This window comes from Dinoponera quadriceps, unplaced genomic scaffold, assembly GCF_001313825.1.
Source record: "Dinoponera quadriceps isolate SergipeBrazil2010 unplaced genomic scaffold, ASM131382v1 scaffold5335, whole genome shotgun sequence".
Lineage (NCBI taxonomy): Eukaryota > Metazoa > Arthropoda > Insecta > Hymenoptera > Formicidae > Dinoponera > Dinoponera quadriceps.
In genome coordinates this window covers 86,218-106,138 of record NW_014559305.1, presented here as the reverse complement: position 1 = coordinate 106,138, position 19,921 = coordinate 86,218, and the positions used below count along the sequence as shown (strand labels likewise).

Below are 19,921 nucleotides of genomic sequence, written 5' to 3'. Positions count from 1 at the left end.
CGAGAGTGAGGGAACCACTTTTTTTCTCACTGTGCAAAAGTATCTTTTCCTACGTACAACCGCACTTCGAAATCAAATTTCCATGCGTGTTACTTGCACAAATCGTGCGGTAACAAAACGCCTTACTCACCTCATAATTCATGGCGCGCTGTTGATCAATTCTACCTGTACAACGGCATTCTTTCCCGTATATAACCGCAATTCGAAATCGAATTTCCATGCCGGCTATTTGCATAAGTCGGTACGGCAACAAAATGCCTTACTCATCTCATAATTCATTTCCCACCTACGTTCTATCGCGTGTGCATACTTGCATTAATAAACAACTACCTGCATACATTTCTGCCGCCGCTACCAGACCAAAGCGGCCGCCTATATCCCCGAGAGGGTGGATACCAAAGGAACGTCAACAACACGACGTTTGCTCGAGCAATTTTAACCTTTTGAGAACGCGCGTTTGCTTTAATTAATTAAAAGGAAACAACGAGGGAGCGAGGAAGACAAAGAAAGCAAAAAAAAAAACAACCAAAAAAACAACTAAAAATGTCTCGTGCGCGAGGTTCGATTCGCGCGGGTCGTTATCGAAAGCCGTGAATCAAACCGTGCGAGCGTCAAGCCGAGCTTCCGCGGCGATCCAGCGCGGTCAAATGTGAAGTTTCACCTTGAAGTGTTGCTAGGGTTGGAAGTTCCCCGGACAGGTTGTTCCCTAGGCGGGTGGCAGAGCCCCGACTATATTCACCCTCAGCCGGCGGACTTAGGCATGCGCAACATTCGCGGTGGTCAGCGTTATTGAGTGGCCGGGCGAAAATATATGTGCAACATGACTGCGTTCTATATCGGTCGATTCTAAGGACATTGTCCAGTCTCTGAACTCCCCCGCGAGCCGGTCAGTAATGCCGCGGCGACACACAGCGACGTACGATCACGACGTTTTCCATCCACGAGCTTCCGCGGCCAGCGGAACCGCCGGTTTGGCGCCAATTTCGTACAGTACGTATTTAACGTATTAAGGCGATTCGCGAGAGTGACGCCGAGACGCGAGAGTCGACACATCGGGGAGCTTCGATTACCGATAATGTTGACGCGCGAACGAATGTTTAGTGCTTGTTCCGCCGCGTGTATTCGCGACTCGCGATCAGTTTGAGCGCGACGATCCGCTTGAGATGCATTTTACACATTGGTAGCTATCGAACGATCGAAATTGTTCGAAATAAAAGCCGGTTTCCACGTGGAATAATATTCAGACGGTGGCGTTGTGTTGTAAATGCGCGTCTTCGTATTTCACCGTATTATTAATTCAATAGTCAATTTAACCTTTCTTTTAGAGATTCTTTCTATTGAGTTGATGCAAAATTTCTCTCTCTCTCTCTCTCTCTCTCTTTCTCTTTCTTCCTTTCTCTCGTTCCGTTTTCTAGTCAATTCTTCGTTCAGAAATCCCAGAATTTCTATGAGCACAGGATCATTCAAATACCGAAGAAATAGTAGGTCATCGAACAAAACGGCGCATGATTGGTCGTATTTTTGAGAATAAATAAATGTTTTATGTACATCTTGACTAAAAACGGAACGAACTTTAGCATCAATCCAATATTTGGCTATGTACTGCTTTTATCGAGGCACATCTAATCTGAACGTTAAGTATCAGGAAGTTGTTGTTCACATTCAGCAATTGAGCGAACTTCCTCGCAATTTGGTCTCGTGACTCCGCCGGTGAATAATTAAACAAATAATTACGAGCGCCACGCTGCGACTTTCCGTTGCTGATCGGTTGTTTTCACTATACGTGAACGATCGATCAACGATGAGTAAGGCTGTAATTGTTTTTCCTGTGATTGGCAAAATTATCCATTCCAGTTAAACACATATTGATCCATAAAAGAGACTAAACTGATAAAAAGTAAAGTAAACTCGAATAAAGAGGAAATGAATAAGTAAAAGAATGAGAAATAAGAGAGGTTGCAATTTTCAAGGGTTGCTGCGCTCAAAAGGTTAAACACGTCGCGCAATCCCGATCGTCTGCGATCGATCCGTCATGTCCGCCGTAAAACCGAGCGCCTGAAAAAATCGGAAAGATGCCGGCCGGCATTTCCGCCTTGGCGCCCTCGACGGACGCGGGATCGTTCGAGCATGAGGCGAAGAATCCTCCAGCCTTCACGATCCTGCAGAAGGATGGACTGGACTCGAGCCTGCCGCTCCTCCACGTCAACGAGGAGGACGAGATGAACGCGTCGCGGCTCACCAATCTCGAGAACATGAAGAACGATCTGTACAGCCGCAGACGCATCAGTAAGTCGAACGATCACCTGGTCCTCGCCAGTCTGCAAGCGCACCAAACGAATCCGCTGCGGAAGAAGCACCAGAGCAAGAGCCAAGACAGCTTGACCGCCGAGGAGAAGCCGGCCATGACCAAAACCAGTATCGTCCTGTCGACAGAGGACTTCAACGAGGTGCTCAATGCCAAACTGAAGAAAATCCAAGAGCAGGCCGAGGCCGAGCAGAGTCGCAGGTCGCCGAAGAAATCGATCTTGCCGCAGAAGAAGCCGTTCATCACGACCGTAAAGACCGGTGAATTCCTAATGCCGCCGCCGGAAGTAGCGGCCCTGCTCGGCATTGCGCCCAACGGAAACGACGAGGAGGCGACGACGACTACGACGGCGGATGGATGCTCGCTGAAGAGCAAGTTCAAGTCGCTGGTGTCGCTGGCCAAGAGGCCGGAAGTACGTCACAGCAGCCACAACGCGAGATGTCCGGCCGCCCTCAAGGCCACCGTGGACTTCTCCCTCGGCATGATGAACGCCACCACCATCGCCGCTTCGACCTTGGACGAGCGGGCGAGGAGGTTCAAGAGAAGCGAGTCGGCGTAAGTGACGCTACGTGACGTAGCACGATCGCGTTATAGACGGTTGTCCCGTTGTTCAATCGGCATATCGTGCTTGCTTTTTATAGTCAGGGGCGGATCTACTGGCTGACCAATGCCTGGATATATGTCTCTCCATCGACATATAGTAGAGGAGAATGTGGTATTATAGCTCTCGTAGGTATAATGCGACCCCTCTTGATACCTCCGCTATTACGTGGCGAATTCTAGTGATTATTCATGGAATCATTTGTTTAATGATCCGTTATCAAGCAGTGGCGCTAATATGCCAATATGCAGTAGCCGGTATATTTGTTATAACGCATTTTTACTTCGAAACGTTTCAAGGTACATTTTAGTATTTAATTACTTACGCGTACTTCCCCACTCTCTCCTTTAACTTGGGTGTGTTATCACACGAATATATCTACAGGGTGTTGCATCAACATACAGTTCATCACGACGGGTTGCACGCTGAAGGGGCATGCATGAGATAGCGCGCCGCGCGAACTCGGATCGGTCGCGCACACTCTTACTCTCTCACGCGCGCCTCTAGGTAACATATGTTGATGCAACACCCTGTATATTGGAGTGTTTTGTTCGTTATTTAAAATTGTCGATGTAAATTACTGCGCTGTACACATTTCGAGTTATGCAAAGTTAAAACGTTGCATATTTTACGCTAATGTGGCACCCTTTCACTAAATATTATAGATTTAATTCTCGGCCTCATTTTCATATCGAAGTAGTTATTCGAAGAGTTCATAATTCAAGTCGAGTTTAAGAGTCTGTACATTTTGTAAAAACTGTCTTTCTGGCAGTTTGTATCTACCTTCTTATAACTAAGTCGGTATAAAATGTAAATAGGGGGTCATAATGCCACCTTCTTCTCTACTGGACGGAGCATGCGGCAAAATTTCTTTAATCATTCATGTTGACGGACATAGAATAGGTTGGTTTTTATCTAACGAGAAGGGGAACAGTACCGCATTCTTACAAATTTGAAATATCCTTAAAGTATCGCAATCTATATGTATATAATACTATAAGTATGTTACGCTATATGTAAACGTCACGTAAAATTGAAATTATTAATTAATTATCAATTATTATATATATAATAAATAATTAATAAAATAAATAATTACTAAATAATAAATAATAAAAGAAATAATTACTAAATATGGTTTCTATTTGTTTATTATACAAAAGAAGTGTGTTAAATGTATCGCGATTCATGCATAAGTAAAATTTTTAATTGCCTCATGGTCCCGGTCTACCATGAGTCGTTACCATATACATATCTTGTCTCTTTCTACGTCTGTCAACACAATCTCGATTCCATGCTCTGTCCACTGCTATATCGATGTGTCCTTTTCGCGTAAGGGACGCGATGACGCTAACGAGCGACGCGATAGCTAATCAACCATCTTGTTACGTGTATATTGTTCCCAGAAGAAAAGAACGTTGATTCGCTATCTGCACGGAGAAAAAAGGTTTAGTTAGATTAACGAGATAATAAATGAACAAAGTGTCTCGATAGAAGGAAACGGAATTTCTGGTTTTCCTGAGCCAAATTCAGTTCTAATAACCAACAATTCTGTTTGCTTCAAACAGAACACGTCCCGTTCGATCATCGTCATGTTAATTCAACCAATCTTTTTTCGCTGTGCGTGTATGTCGTCTCTTGCTGAGCACGACACGCATTCTTATCGGCTGGTGATCACTCCCCGAGAGTGATATCTTTGATTTCTTACGTCCCAATCTTGCTAATTGTTAATTGAAACTTATTGAGCCTAATAATTGCACACGTGTGACATATCGATTCTCACGAGGGGTCGACGTCACGTGATGCGTGACAGCAATAAATTATCACTATTCATGTATACAAATTAAGCCGGTTTTACATGGAAAAACAATTCCGTTGGTATGACTGAATTTTCCGTTGCTTGGGGACCAGAGAAAAATTAGGTCGTAGAAACAGAAAGATTCTTATAGAAGATTTCTGCTCAGTCAATTGCTCCCATACCTGTTTCTATCATTATGGCTTAAATCCAATCAACGATCAACTCAACGGAATTGACCAATCATATTGATCAACTAATCATATAGTTCAACTAATTGACAATGTGATTGGTTAATTATGTTGAATTAATCATCGATTAGATTTAAACCATGATAGTAGCAACGGGCATCGGTTGTCTCAACTGCGTTTTAACGCAGCTGAATTTTCAAAATGTGCTCAATCGCGATAACAAAGGCATCATTTCTCGTCACCTAGTTTTCCTTTCTTGTCACCGACTTTCCATCTGGCCCCTATTCAGTTGCACGTACTGGAATTTTTTTTCCATATACAGAGTGGTGCATCAACATTCAGGTTAGTGCAATAGGTTGCTTATGCGCTTCGTCAGCACGCGCGCTCGAACATGGACACAGCAAGGCGATATACATGCTTGCAAGGTAATTTGCATCTATTTTTCGCATTTTTATTGGAAAAAAATGAATGTAAACTGTTTCACAAATATGGTTTTAAAGGCTTGAAAAAAATCGGTTTTCTCAATTTTATCAAGGTTTTTTTCGGCTTCTCTCCGCGAAAGAGTATGAAAAGATTTTTTTTTCATTTTTTCCACGAATATTTTCGATTTCTTTCCGTGGAGAAATTGGAAAAAGTGGCTTTTCAAAAACTATATTTACAAATTAACCGTGTCAATATGACGTGTCTACTGAGTTCGTGTGCAAGAGCGTGCGCCTGCCCGTAAAATGAATAAGCAACTCGTCGCATTGACCTGCAAGGTGGCGCAACATAAATACGAAAAGTACAGGATAGTGTGTATGATGGGCGGTTTTCCCGGATGAACGGTGGTAGCGATCACGCTGATACTCAGTGTCCAAGAAAAGAAAAGAAAAAATCCGCCCCTGTGCCCACTGAATTTCTCTCTTTGTCTCGCGGAGCGACGATGCAACTTCGGACCTTTTCGCGAATGCGCCTTCGGGAATTCAAACTAAGCTGCGTAGAATCGTGTCGCTAGAACACGATCGATCGGTCGGTCGGTCGAACTTTCCGTAAGAAACGCGCGGGGAGATCTCCCGACTCGGTATACTCGGTGTTTGAAAGTGCGAAAAGCGTCCGCGAGTCCGTGGATGCGTCTGAGATTAAATCGCGCGAATCAAGACGGCGGGAAGAGGCACTCGAGGGTAGAACAAGGGCGTATAAGAAGAGCGGGAATTGTTTTTCTAGCAGATTCCCGCAGGAGCCGCGAGCTTTACCGAAAAAGTTGGAACCGATCGAGGGCATGATGAACGCGCTGCCGAGACTCCGCGGGTAACGAAAACATCTTACAAGTGGCATCACACTGGTCTTTAGTTGATAGCAGCTGTCTCCTCCGCTTTTCTCTCTCTCCTCTTCTTACTACTTTTTTTTTTCTCCTTCTCTTCTCGTCGGCCCGATTTATTCTCGCGCGCGTGCGCTCGCAGTCGAGTCCCTCTGCGGTAGGCCGTCGTCGCTCCTGGTGCACCGTGTTCTCGAATGCTCACAGAACGAAATTGGCCGATCCGGTTATTCTCGTACGGTAATATCAACTCTCTCTTACATCAAGGTTTATCTTTTTACCAATAACCGTTATGCTGCTATATATAATTCAATAAAGAAAACAGGTATGTGTGTTTCGGATGAAAACTGGTGATCTTTCTCTGCGGTGATTCCATTATGTTACTTTGATGATAAGAGAGGACCGTTGGTTTCAGAAACGTCGAAACCTACTTGGACGCTTATGTAGGGGAAATGGAACGTATTATCCGCAGAGAAAAGCCGTTAAGTTTTTATTAAAATAATAATGTGCCCAACGATGCTATTTCGATCGTTATCGAAAAAAATTTCCGTGCAGCAAACTCATACACCCCCGCCGTAGTGTTTCATTTCTGTGTGACTGAAACACACGTCTCATTGGTACAAACGACAGATGTATCTGTCTTAAATATAAAAATTTTGATGGGAATATTAACAATTATTATTTTTTAATTATTTTACTTTATAGGGAGAAAGAGGAGGAGTAATGAACAAACTATTCGTTGTGCATAGCTGTTGATAGCTGTTGTTGATAGCTGTCGATGAAATAGTGGTTGAATTTCCAACGTAATTATATTTCAACTTTCTGGAGTAGAAAATTGGCAGAATAAATAGTACAGACTTTTCCGCTATCTGGATGAGAAATTAAAATAAACTGTGAAATGAATTCCACTAATCGAGAATGTCTCGGGAGGATTTGATTGATATAATTTAAATGAACGGGATTAATTAAAACTTAAGTGTATTAAAGATACGTATGAGAACTTGGTTCACGTACATATATGAATACAAAGGGAAGAAATTCATTTTGTTGCAAAATTTATCGATGCTTGCCCAAGAGCGACGGGTCTCGCAACAATCATTCAGCATGTTGATTCCGCTGAGATTTTCTCGGCGTTATTACCGTTAACTCATCAAACTTCCTCATCAAGCAGTGTCGTCGTTATTTTATCGTTTAGTTAACCGTTATTTTACAGCGATCAACCGGTTCCGTTCAGGAACATCATGTTTGATCACCGCGTGGCTCGTGGGACTACATGTGCTTCCGTACCTGCTCTCGTAAGTATACATCATACGCTACTTCCTAAAAATAGAATGAGATCCGTGGCCGCGACTTTCTCACAATAATCGTATCCGTACAGATCGATGGTGAACAATCGATCGCAGCGAGGCAAGCGGAAGCGAGGCGAAGACATTTGGCGCGAAAGCGTGCTCAAGCGCAAGCTACGAAAGCGCTCATCATGAGAATCGGCTCTCCGCCGCCGGTTCCTGGCAGGAAACACGAACCAGTACAGACGGAGGTCTTTCTTGAGGAGGTTAATTAAAATTACTCAATCTTAAATTAGCTGATCCTTATCTCTATGTCATATATATACATGTCTTTTTACGACTGTTTATATCTTTATTTTTATACTAATACTTAATTGTTGTTTTTACAGAATTTATCCTAGAGCATAATAAAAGATAGTTTTCTATTCTATTATATTTATCATTTACAAAAGAATCCTCAAGATATTGTCTAAATTCTCACAACTGCAAGTGAATTCTCAATTTTCCTAATCAACTCCTTACGAATTGACCATACGTTAAATCTTATCGGAGAGACCTGTCATTAAATTTTGTCGTTAAATTTTAATCTCGATACGTCATGTATTCAAGCTGGCCGAGAAGCCGGACGAATCCGAGATAGCCACGCAAACCGATTACTACGAGAAACCGGTGACACCGAGATATTGCCCGCCTAAGACTGGCCAAGACGCTTACACGCAGATTGAACCCGGGGAGGTGTGTGCATCGAGCACTTTATTAGAATATTGGTACCACAATGAAGTGAATGTTTTCCATCGCGATGTTTGCAGCTATTCGACTACGACATCGAGGTTCAGCCGATTCTCGAGGTATTAGTCGGCAAAACCATCGAGCAAGCCCTGATCGAGGTGTTGGAAGAAGAAGAAATCGCCGCTCTCAAGGAACAGCAAAGAAGATTCCTCGAACTACGCGATGCCGAGAAAGCTGAAGAGCAACGATTAGCGGAACAGGACAGGAGACTCAGAGAAGAAAAAGTATCGATATTTTTCATGTTGACCTTTCATTATTCATACCTTCTTATATTTTAGCTCCTTTCCTATACCAGCGTCACACAAATGTGACACATTACATAAATTACTCACGATACATAAATTACATTAACAAAGTTACTTTTCTCCTGTGTGTACCTGTGTCGTTCCGGAAAGGCTAAACAACAAATTCGTCTCCAAACCGTAGGATCGACGCCTGAAACAACAGGAGAAAGCGATGAAAACTCAGCAGGAAACTGAGGAGCGCGTCGCAGCGGCGGTATTGTTAACGGGATACATCGCCGAACTCTTACCCGCGGTTCTCGAAGGCCTGAAGATATCTGGCTTCCTATTGGACGACATCAAAGCCGGTTTGCGATCTCATAAAAAAAAATTAACTGCCTTTGCTGTTAATCATAGAGATTCCTTAACACGTTCGTTAATAGCACATAATCTATATGTTCTATAAACATTCCAGGAATATTCGAATATCTCTGGAACATTCCTAGAATGTCTTGTGAACATTTGTGCTGTGAGATATGCGACGCAACGATCCCTTATAAGAGACCGTCACGCGTGTGAAACTTTGTTTTCTTATATCCACATTAATCGAAAACTAAGTCTGTTTTACACAATTACATAAAAAATAATATACGAAGGAATTTGTGAAAAGAATCCTCTAAATGAACAGATAGCGAATGTATTAATTTCCCTTTACTCCTCGATTCTGTCGCGACTGAGTTTCTACATTCTCCTAATTACAACTTAGTATTCCTTCGGTCGATATCGCGCTAACACTAACACGGATATAACGTGTTTCAGATGTCGAGGGAGGTTTCATGCCGTGGTTAATGAAAGAAGTGAAAAAGGAGATGGGTAACATGATCGAAAGTCGAGAATTGTTAATGGGTGAGTAGGGGCAAGTGAGACAAGCGAAGAAACGCCCATGTTGTTCATATTGACAGACATCATGGGACTTGATCGACATGTTACAGAGATTATCAGGGAGATCTTGGAGAATCGCGCACAAACCTATCGGCAACTCGGTGAGGAATACGACGCCTCGAGAGACAAGAGACTAGTGACCGAGGAAAACGTGGAGGAGGGTGGAGTTGACAGCAACTTCGTGAATTATCAGTCACCACCGGCGAGTGGAAATCATGACGCGGTTTAGCGAGGTAAATTAACAGGGCGATCTGATTAATGTGACAAATTGGCAATTAATAAGACGTTCCACAACATACACTTGCAATATAGAAAGAACAGAAAATTTGTTTAACACTTATATTTGCAAGGATTAAAATAGAGGGAGATATAGCGAGATCGATGATTCAGCTTTCGCTATCGTTGACGTTATCGCGCGATTCCATTGGCGTTAATCGCGCCTCGATTGAAAAACGAGCGCGTCATAGTTAGTTTTGGATTTAGAGATTCACCTTCGACCAGCACAGGACCAATCTCCGAGCCCAGTGCCTTTTACATTAAGCAGTGTACACAGCTGCGCGACAAATCCATCTCCTCCGCCCGAACCCCATGACAGGTCAGCGCCGCGTTGGCGATCCCCATGGCAAACAGTAACCACCGCAAACGAACAAGAAAGACCCATCAGAAATTAATTATCGATTCTCGAAGTCAGCGCGGCGTAATCTGTCAGAAGAAGGTTGTAGCGGAAGAAATAACTTTCGCAATTGTGCAACATTTATCCCGCAAAATAGTTTTCTTGTATATCTTATACTTCTCATATCTGCCTAATGCTTATATATTTTTCTCATAAAATATATATAATAAATGATTTTTACGACGGAAAATTATTAAATTATTTTTACATGAACGTGATGTTAATAACCTGTTGCTTATTTGTCTACAGTTCGGTCTGGCTTGCGAATGCACAACGCTTTCGAGACGGATTAAGAAGCTGATTACGTTCCGAAATATAATTTGTGGTTTATTTATAGCCAGTCCCCAAAATAAATAATCCAAATTTAGTACATATGAAATAAATAAAAATAGAAAAATTTGATAAGCAAAGCATTTTTTCCCCTGATCACAACTTTGAATTATTTCCAGCCGCTAAATTATACGACGCACATATTACTCTCTGACGAAATCTCCAAGCAGAATGCTTTCCGGTCAATGAATGATAATTTAACTTTCGTGGATTATCGTCTAATCCACACGGACAAGCTGCCACAGCTGGCAATACTCCTTCTAAGTCAAAAATACAAATGTAGCATCGCTAAAATTGGATTTCTACTTCCCTAATTAGATTGTTATTTCAAATAACTGAAACTCTTCAATTCCGTATCAAACATCGCAGGTTAAATTGATTTTATCAATAGTAGCGCTTAATAAAATTTTATAACAAAATTTGTTGTAATATACAAAAACATTACCAGAATTCATATATCTCTTATATACGTTACAAAATATCTTTCTGTCTATTTCTATAAATAATTTTTGTCTTTCTTACTAATATATACACAATTCGTAAGTCTACAAACAGTACCCCGTTTTACGGAATGAAAATGAAAATTTTATTTCGTCGAATTTAACCAAAAATTAATGTTATCGATTACATTACACAACAGAGGTTAAATTAAAAATATTTATTCATAATATATATTTACTCTGGAATAAAACATTTCTATACGCACTTTATATATTTTTATCGGAAGAAATATTTTTCTCGAAATATGATAATTAATAATATCTAGTAAGCCTGGTTTATCTTAAGGATTGAGTCATCTTAACAAATATATAAAAGATAACGCTGCTGATATCCATCTTTGCACACCGGTACACCGCAGAATTAAAAAACCTGTCGGCTCCAATCAGTATTAGATCAATCATAATAGGATGAGGTTTCACGGTGAATTGAGATCGGCACAGTTTTAAAAAGCCACCCACCCGGTTTAACTCGCCCCTCACGACGGCGAGATAGCGGAGTAAGGGGACATATTGTATTGGATTAAATTAAGCAGGGGGTACGTTCTTGTACCGAGCATTATATGCACAAAACTTGTGTGCCAAGTGATTCGTGTTTTTCGGGTGGACAGGGAAGCGACGGGGAGACGACCCACCACGAAGGGTGAAGAGAGGTGAAAGATGTCCGATGCAACGGGACCGATATGCCTCGAGGGATCCGACATTATTTTGCCATGTGAGTCGTATCACCTGGATCTCCACGTGATTTTTCTCCCTCCGAATGCGACACGTGCAAATTCGAGGAACTTCACGCTCCGAAATTGCGCAAAATCAAAATGCAGGTCGACTTAGTACTTTTCCGAGCAAAGTACACGTTACATGTACACATCGAGAGACTTATGGAAATTAATTATTTACGCGATAAAGTATCATTCTCGTAACGACTGATGTAAAATTTTACACTATCCGCGAAAATCTTATTGTCACAAAGTCGCAAAATTTCACACTCGTTTTCGCTTTGGCTGCCCGCGTAAGTGAGAACGAAACGCTAACATATTTTAATGTTTACCCATCGACAGTGGTGAGCTGACTATTGACTCTTAAAATCAAGTAAACAGTTCGTAATGGTTAAATACTGACTTAATCACGGGTCACGGGCCGTCGGGGATGGAGGATATCTATGGGGCATGCGGCGGTCACGTGTCGTGTTACACTCGTTTGGGGCACGGGCAATATGTTGACGGCACGTGCGCCGCGGAAGTGCACTTTAACTTCTCTCGCGCAGAATACAACGCAGAGATATTTCCAACTTCCCGCGGGATATAAAATGTCCCAATCAGCTCAAATTAAATTTTAAATATCATAATTATTTTTCTCTCTCTTGTAAAAAAATTCTATATAACATTATACAATAACAGTAATGACTTTAATATCCCATGTAATTCTAACTATTCTAATAATTCTAATAATCAGAGTGATGTATATATAACAAATGACCTATACATAAAAAATAACGTATAAGTACAAGATTAAATAAGAAAAATAAAAAAAAAAATTTTGTTAACTGCATCTCCGAGTGAACGATAAATCGCCAATGGCGGTCCGAATATTCGCAAAAGACATCAATAATACATAAGCCACCGTCTCGCGCAAGACGGCATTAGGGAGACTTTTCGACACTTGCAGAACCGAGACGAATCACCTTTATAGCCACCTCCCCGCAAAGGCGACCATAATTCAGGCTCCGCTCCGCAGCATCTACCGCGATTGCGTTATGTACGGGATAGAGGGACGCGGGACAATGAGATTTGTTCCGTCTCTCCCGTGGCAAAAGGATCCAAGTCCACGCATCCCCTCCACCAGCGCAGGCAATCCAAGCTCGATACGCGCACGGCATTGCGTCCTCGGTCTTTCAAATGTATGCAAACGCGCACTCATCGATAACGACGATATAATACAGAAAGTTCATGACGTGGTGCACGGTTATATTAAGCATACGTCCGCGTTGACGGGCGAGTCACATTTTTCCTGAGTAGCTTGATTTTCGTGCAGAAACCGATTATTTATTTCGGGAAGAACGAAACGTGCGAATATCACTGTACGAAGCTCAGCATATCGTTCTAATAAACGCTAGCAATGTGGTACATGAAATATAAAAGTAAAAATATATTTATATGTAATCAATGTATATATATTAGCAATATGCTTTATACAACAAACTTTATTTTCGCAATATCATACTCGTAAATTATATTTCTTTTTTATTAGTGTATTACCTGCTTACTAATCCCACGCCACATCGGACGGTTTTCTTTTCGCATTATAAAATGTTCCTGCCGCAAATACACGCAAATGCAAGTTTCTTAATCGGACTTAACGATTTCTCCCGCGCAAGGACGACACGCACTTGCGCCTCGCTGTACACCGGCACACCCGGTGCTTGGTGCACGGCACGTACGCGATGTACAAGGCCGGTGGAGGGTGCTTCTCCGCGTAGGCTTATTTTGAGCATCCCACCGAGGGTGCAACGATAATACGTAGATGATAATCGCGATATTAATATCGCATTGGGAAGCGCACACATGCGTGCAAAGGGCCCATTGGTCACGGCGGAACACTTGCTCGCTTGCTGGCTCGCGGTCGTCTGAATTGCACCCTGATTTTAGAAAGAGACGATCAGAGGGTACGACCCTACACCGGGATGCGGGCGTAAGACGAAATTTATCAATAAACAGCGATAAAGGTGAGTGCAGTATTATTAATATTCCGTATTTGTTAAAAAAAAAAATGGGAAATAATTATTCTTTACGAAATCAGACATTCCTTTCAATATAACCTCATAATGTTTAACTTCCAAATTATTAAATTAAAACATAACTGTTTAATTACCAAATTGCTTTAAATTAAAATATATATATATCGAATGAATATTATAAATAAATTGTGTGTCAAAACATTTGACAAATTCTGCATTATCCCCCCCCCCCTACTCCCCCAAGAAAGAGTTTTCCCGATATCTATGTTCCTACTGACTAGACTGAGACCTTCCACACTTCTGTTTACTACCCACGAACTATAAAAGGGGCTCGAACACTTGCCGCGCACATTTAGGCGCAAAGATTGGGGTACAAAAGAATGGCGAAACACACTCGCGCTCGAGTTTCTAGAGACCAGAGAGGGGTTGGTGTGCAAGGGATGGTGCGGCTTGTGAACACTCGTGTCATTCCCTGGTCCAACCATACATGCGGATGAATCACGTCAGCCATGGAAGAAGTTTGCAACCATGCCCCTTTTCTGGTTCCTAGTCAGGGACCAAAATCTGCCGAAGTCTTTCTTCCACGAAGTCGTAAATGAAAAACACTAATGTTACCTTTTCCATTTATTCACGTCAAAATTTATCTGTGAATAATTTCTTACGTAATTTTTGCACCTTTTGTCTAGCATCGGCAAGACTCTCGTCAACTTTTATTAAAATGAAAATAACTAATAAAATAACTTTCGCAAAACCTACCGACTTGACATTCATCTCGATATTCATAACTTGGCACGACCACTTTATCACATGCGCGATTAATCATGTCGTTGAGAGCGAAAAGTGCATAGCATTCGGTGAAAAGCGTTTTACACGATAATCCATCTCGCATACGACAAAAAAAGAGGGGGAGGGAGATACGCGTCGGCAGGATAACGGCGGATCGTACTGGGTGCATCAAGATCGCCGAAAGATTAGGCAAATCTAGACGATATCGCGCCCATGTGATCAATGCTTGAACCGTCGGGAAGAATGAGCCACTTAATTTCCTAATCAACCGTTGATTCAGATGCACCTTTCGGTCGATCCCTCGCACTCGTACGGAGACGTGCAGTGAGCCGCAGCTGAGCCAAACAATGTCCTTTCACATGAGGCTTTTATAGCCCCATCGAGCGTACTAAAGTTCGCTTCTGACCGTATCCTGCCAACCCGCGAATCACATCCGCGTCTTCATCAAAATCGTACACGCGGAAGCTGGATTTCGGACTGATAGATCAACCGAGATCAAGATGTGCGACGTCGCCATTATTTAAATGAACCGTTACTCTGAGCGTGTATTAGCGAGTCGCATGTAAAAAGAATTTTATTGATAGCTTTATTATATATATTCAATTTTATTATGTATGCATTAATATTAATATATATTTTTATTCTCAACTAAAAAATAGGTTCACGAGAATTCCCTTGAATCTAAATATATGACACATCTGTTGACTAGTAAAACAATTCTTATGCACGCGACCTTAGAATTCGTTTACATGGTACCGCATATTTATCGTGGCACCAAATACTAGGCGATAGGTGCTAATTTCATTGTTAGTTCTCGCTAATCTCTCCAGGCGGCGAGATATGACGATCGCTAATATACTTCTACTTGTACACCAGCAGATCTCACGGCTATGCTTGTAACGTTTTAACTACATTGAATTATTACGAATCGCAGCATATTTCCAAAATTAATGATTAAACTGTGCCAATACCTTCATTAATACTTTTCATAAGACCAAAAATGTTCTATGAAAAAGTGTTATTTATATACATGACGAAAATAAAAAAAAAACAATTTTACTTGATTCTTCATTACACAAAATGTGTCAACTTATCTTCGCGAATCAAAAAATCTGCTCGATATTTTTTATTTGAAATTTATTCAAAACTTTATGTCTAACCAGAATTTCTTCTTTACGCATTAATGTACTTTGTGCGCTTCTAATAGAGGCAAATATAATGTTGTTTAAATCAAACAATATCAAAGTGCTTATTTGTTTAAACAAACGCATACATACATTGAATACATACATGAATTAATAATTTATTTAACTCGATTACAAAACGAGTCAATATATATGTTAATTAATAACCAACCTATATATATATATATATATATATATGTATATATATATATATATATGTATATATATATATATAAATAAATGGTGCATTACTTTTCTAGGTGTAGGTTAGGTGCAAAAGAAAAGGTGCACCTTACGACGTGGTGAGCTCCCTACAGCCACCCTAAATTTGCTCCTCCCACTCTCCATACAATGGGCCGCTGCGACGGCCCCAACTCTCAAAATACAATTACATTTCACACGGTGGCGGTGGTGGAAGACCTGCGCAGAAGACTGGCATTCTTCATCCGGCAGCCAATTTGTAGTAGATACGGCACAGTGCGTACTTAGAGCATGTACGATATGCAACTCTGCATCAGGTAACGGCTTGATTTCTCGCCGCATCCTTCTGACCGTCCGCTACAAACTTATCGGAGATAAATTTGCGATACGAATGAATCGGTGTGGTTATTGTTTGTTTCGTGTCACGCGAACTGTAAATTTACCGTTGCGCATTTTAAGTGGACTTCATCTCGTGACAGGGTACCAGGACGTGGTAGTGGTTCCAGTATTGTGGAAATTTTATAGTTTAACTTTATAGTTGAAACTTTTCAATGTTACCAACGCGGTCGAGAAAACATCGCTATTTCTCCGGAGTGACTTTCGGAAGCGTGTCCTCCGAAGAAAAGTCTAAGACAAAGAGGAGCAGAGAAGATAACTCCGCGAAAGATGTTCGTGCGCAAGCAATCACTACCTCGAGAATATATCCTGTAGTACCACAGAACGCTCAAGAGTTAGAGGGAACCGATGTGTCACAAGGATATACTAATTTTGTGTCATCTATCGTATGTACGACTGTTAGAGCCGCTGGAAATCTTAGCAAGAACTGTTCGACGGAAATCATCGATGTCAATGCATTGGCTCAAAGAAGCATATCCGTCGCTGACCACGTATGTAGCAAAAATGCTTACGTTCTACCTTGAGATTCAATAAGAAAGCTTAAATTCGTGTTTAACCTCTGATTCACTTTCATTTAATTCTTTTCAATTATGATTTAAATTGTATATATTATTGTATATGTATATGCATAGACTCCCGGTAGCTAAAGATTAATGTGTAATATGTCTGAACATATTATTTTCTGTGGAAAAGCTAAGTTTCCTCATATGTTGAACAACACGTTACGTGAGAAACAAATTTCTGTTCGTAACAATATATTTAATTTATACACTTAACACACACACTTAAAACACTTAATCATTTATACAAATATTTACTTGAAATAGAGTAACTTCAATGCGTGAATAAGAGAGCATAGAGTAGAGTAATCCATAAAAATATAACTGTTTTGTTTTCAATCAAAACTTTATGTCTGTTTAACCAAAAACTTCAGATTGAGATTGTAGAAGTTGGAGGCCGACTCTATTGTGTCGATGGATTTATGAATACACCCTGTTGGCTGAAGACAATCGACATAGCTCAAGATATTTCCATGTGTAACGTTAAACTCACGAGTGCCAAAGAAGGGGTATTTTTGAAAACTGTCAAAAGCATAAAGGCGGGAGAGTCATTACAAATGTGGTTCACCGAAGAGATTCTGCTCATGTTGAATATACCCTTTCTACTGCCGATGAATATTCGAAGTAAGATAACAGTTGTCGAACTGAAACAGCTTTCCTCATATATATATATATTTTTTTTTTCAATCATTATTATTATTATTAATTTTATAATCCTTCGTCAATTTCCTGACGACTGTTAAAACGCATTTTCTCACGATTCTCTCACAATTTCACAGTAACTGTCAATTTTATCATTAACATTTCCATCGATTCGAATTTTGAAATTAATTGAAACATCAAACACACACAGGTAACAAGAGCTATATATGCCACATCTGCAGCAGAATCTTTGAATATCCGAACCCGCTGAAGCTGCATATAGCGCTGAATTGCAATCGATTGAACAAGGCTCATATCTGGACGTACTTGGCGAAAGGATTTGCCACTTTGGGCTCTTCGGGAACACGCCTAACTAGCAGTCTCTACCCACAGACGAGCTTCACGTTCGAACTGACCAGCCCCACGATGACATTGCCGGCCAACGTGCTCTCTCCGATTCTCACAGAAACAGTCTACACCGGGGTGTCATTGAGGAACGATTCACCGTGTTCGAATCAACCGTCGCCCCTATCCTTGAGCCAGCTCTCCTCAAGTTCATCCTCCATCGAGACGCCGAATCCATTGGATCAGATGGCGCCCACCGAAGGACTGACCTCGAGACATTCCGCTTTCAAACCTTATGTACCTCGGGACAACGTTAGCAGAAGCCGATTCGCGCCCTACAACGTGCGTCTACCCGCGGTGACGTCTTTGGAAACTGACGCGATCGCTATCGACATGGAGACGATCGTCAGCAACGCAGGTAAATCCAAGGAGGGCCATCGGTGTATCTACTGCGGCAAGCTCTACTCGAGGAAGTACGGCCTCAAGATACACATCAGGACGCACACCGGCTACAAACCATTGAAATGCGCGTTTTGCGAACGCGCCTTCGGAGATCCCAGCAATCTCAACAAACACATCAGGCTGCACACCGATGGTGACACTCCCTACAAGTGTCATATATGCAGTAAGGTAATGGTCAGAAGAAGGGACTTAGATAGACATTTGAAGTCGAGACATCAACGGAAGCAAGCTGAGAACGCCTCGGAGGAGTCTACCAGCGCAATCGACACGTGAGTGACAAATTTCGCTGATAAAATATCCCTTATTTCAGTGCTAGAACCATAGAGATATAAGAATAGAGGGAACAAGCCTGTAAGTGGAAGTGATAGAGGCAAAGAGAGAGATGGATGCCGAGTGTCCTATCTGTCTCTTTCTAGTTGAGCGCTGTGATTGGTTGTTACAATGAGCCGCCAAGATGACCACGCGACGTCAGGAGGGGAGAAAGCAGACTAAAATTTCGTTTTGTAAATATGCGTGCACATGTGTGTAGAATTAAAATTCGTTAAATATTCGAACGTTAACAAAATAATAATTGGACGCAATTTGTTTAAAAATGAGGCATTGTTTGAAATGCAAGGCGGAGTCTTATCCTGGATGTAACCGCAGTTTTCACTTGTAAGAAAGTACAAATACGTAACCTCAAATAATTATATGTTATTTTTTCCTACATTTAAAAAAATATGTAAATGTTGTAGGCTACCGAAGGATGTGGATATAAGGCGTAAATGGTTGAATATACTTCAACTACCTTTGTATTTTGAAGTGAAAACAGCATATATTTGCAGTGATAATTTTAGCAATGACAGTTTCTTTGAATTGGATGGAGAAAAATGTATAGCTATATCGTCGTTGGCGCGGCAGCCAATCCCAGCGCGTGACTAGAAAGAGACAGATAGGACACTCGGCATCCATCTCTCTCTTTGCCTCTATCACTTCCACTTACAGGTAGCATATATCCCTTGTTCCCTCTATTCTTATATCTCTATGGCTAGAACACTGTTATCTTCGTTAAAAGGAAAGCCATGATCAATTGTAAATATCGAAATAGATGAAAACTTATCAAAATGAATATAACTTAAGAATTGTAAAATTATAAGAGAAGTTTCTCTCATATAAATCGTAATATAATTATAACGTGTCCGAGACGCGTAGACAAATAAAAATATAGCTTTAACATTTGAGTACATTCCACAAGTTTTTTTATGAAACAATTTAAAAAATCATACATTTGCAAAAAGGCGATAATAATTTCAAATAACTAAAGATAACATTAAAGTATTTTTAATGTTATAATTAGAGACAGAAGAGAAATATTATATTCTCTCTTACTATTGGTCTCTTAATTACATACTCTCAATTAAATTATAACAATTTTATAGAAACTTTTCAAAGCTGTTGACCAAGGATTTTCTCGTATATAAGAGTTATCTTTATAAGATATATTGTTATTATAATATGTAAAGAGATCTATGTAATATAATAATAAAACTGTTATCTTTTGAAAATCAATAAATATATAAATTTTCTAATTTATCCAAATTCGGTTCTACAAGGTATCCTGTATGTTTTTTTCCATGTTTTAATATAATAATGATAATGTAAATAATTACCCTTTTACTTACAAGATCTTACTAGACACATAATATTT

At 40.7% G+C, this 19,921-nt stretch overlaps 2 protein-coding genes across 4 annotated transcripts; both read left to right on the top strand.

Annotated features, from left to right (window-relative positions):
- The first annotated feature begins 882 nt into the window (after nt 1-882).
- LOC106750297 (radial spoke head protein 3 homolog B) lies at nt 883-10,455 on the top strand. Of its 3 annotated transcripts, none has more exons than XM_014630539.1 (11): nt 883-990; nt 1,971-2,860; nt 6,099-6,179; nt 7,400-7,481; nt 7,565-7,738; nt 8,082-8,207; nt 8,282-8,485; nt 8,688-8,850; nt 9,302-9,388; nt 9,475-9,657; nt 10,347-10,455. In XM_014630539.1, the coding sequence occupies exons 2-10, from the start codon at nt 2,073-2,075 to the stop codon at nt 9,651-9,653; spliced, it is 1,884 nt and encodes a 627-aa protein (XP_014486025.1). In that variant the 5' UTR covers nt 883-990; nt 1,971-2,072; the 3' UTR covers nt 9,654-9,657; nt 10,347-10,455. The 3 variants fall into 3 exon arrangements, with proteins under 3 accessions (XP_014486025.1, XP_014486024.1, XP_014486026.1); XM_014630538.1 differs by having other exon boundaries at nt 6,096-6,179; XM_014630540.1 differs by lacking the exons at nt 883-990; nt 6,099-6,179; nt 10,347-10,455 and having other exon boundaries at nt 2,073-2,860; nt 9,475-9,653.
- A 5,925-nt stretch (nt 10,456-16,380) lies between these two features.
- LOC106750295 (zinc finger protein 600) lies at nt 16,381-18,566 on the top strand. Its single transcript, XM_014630536.1, has 4 exons — nt 16,381-16,716; nt 17,160-17,409; nt 17,639-18,503; nt 18,545-18,566. Exons 1-4 carry the CDS (start codon nt 16,381-16,383, stop codon nt 18,564-18,566), a joined length of 1,473 nt encoding a protein of 490 aa, XP_014486022.1.
- The last annotated feature ends 1,355 nt before the right edge of the window (nt 18,567-19,921 follow it).

Coding starts and splice junctions, on each gene's coding strand:
- LOC106750297 (XM_014630538.1), top strand. CDS start 2,073: ATGCCGGCCGGCATTTCCGCCTTGGCGCCCTCGACGGACGCGGGATCG. Junction 8,486..8,687: donor GGAGACTCAGAGAAGAAAAA/GTATCGATATTT, acceptor TCCAAACCGTAG/GATCGACGCCTGAAACAACA. Junction 9,389..9,474: donor AAGTCGAGAATTGTTAATGG/GTGAGTAGGGGC, acceptor GACATGTTACAG/AGATTATCAGGGAGATCTTG.
- LOC106750295 (XM_014630536.1), top strand. CDS start 16,381: ATGTTACCAACGCGGTCGAGAAAACATCGCTATTTCTCCGGAGTGACT. Junction 16,717..17,159: donor GCATATCCGTCGCTGACCAC/GTATGTAGCAAA, acceptor CAAAAACTTCAG/ATTGAGATTGTAGAAGTTGG. Junction 18,504..18,544: donor TCTACCAGCGCAATCGACAC/GTGAGTGACAAA, acceptor CCCTTATTTCAG/TGCTAGAACCATAGAGATAT.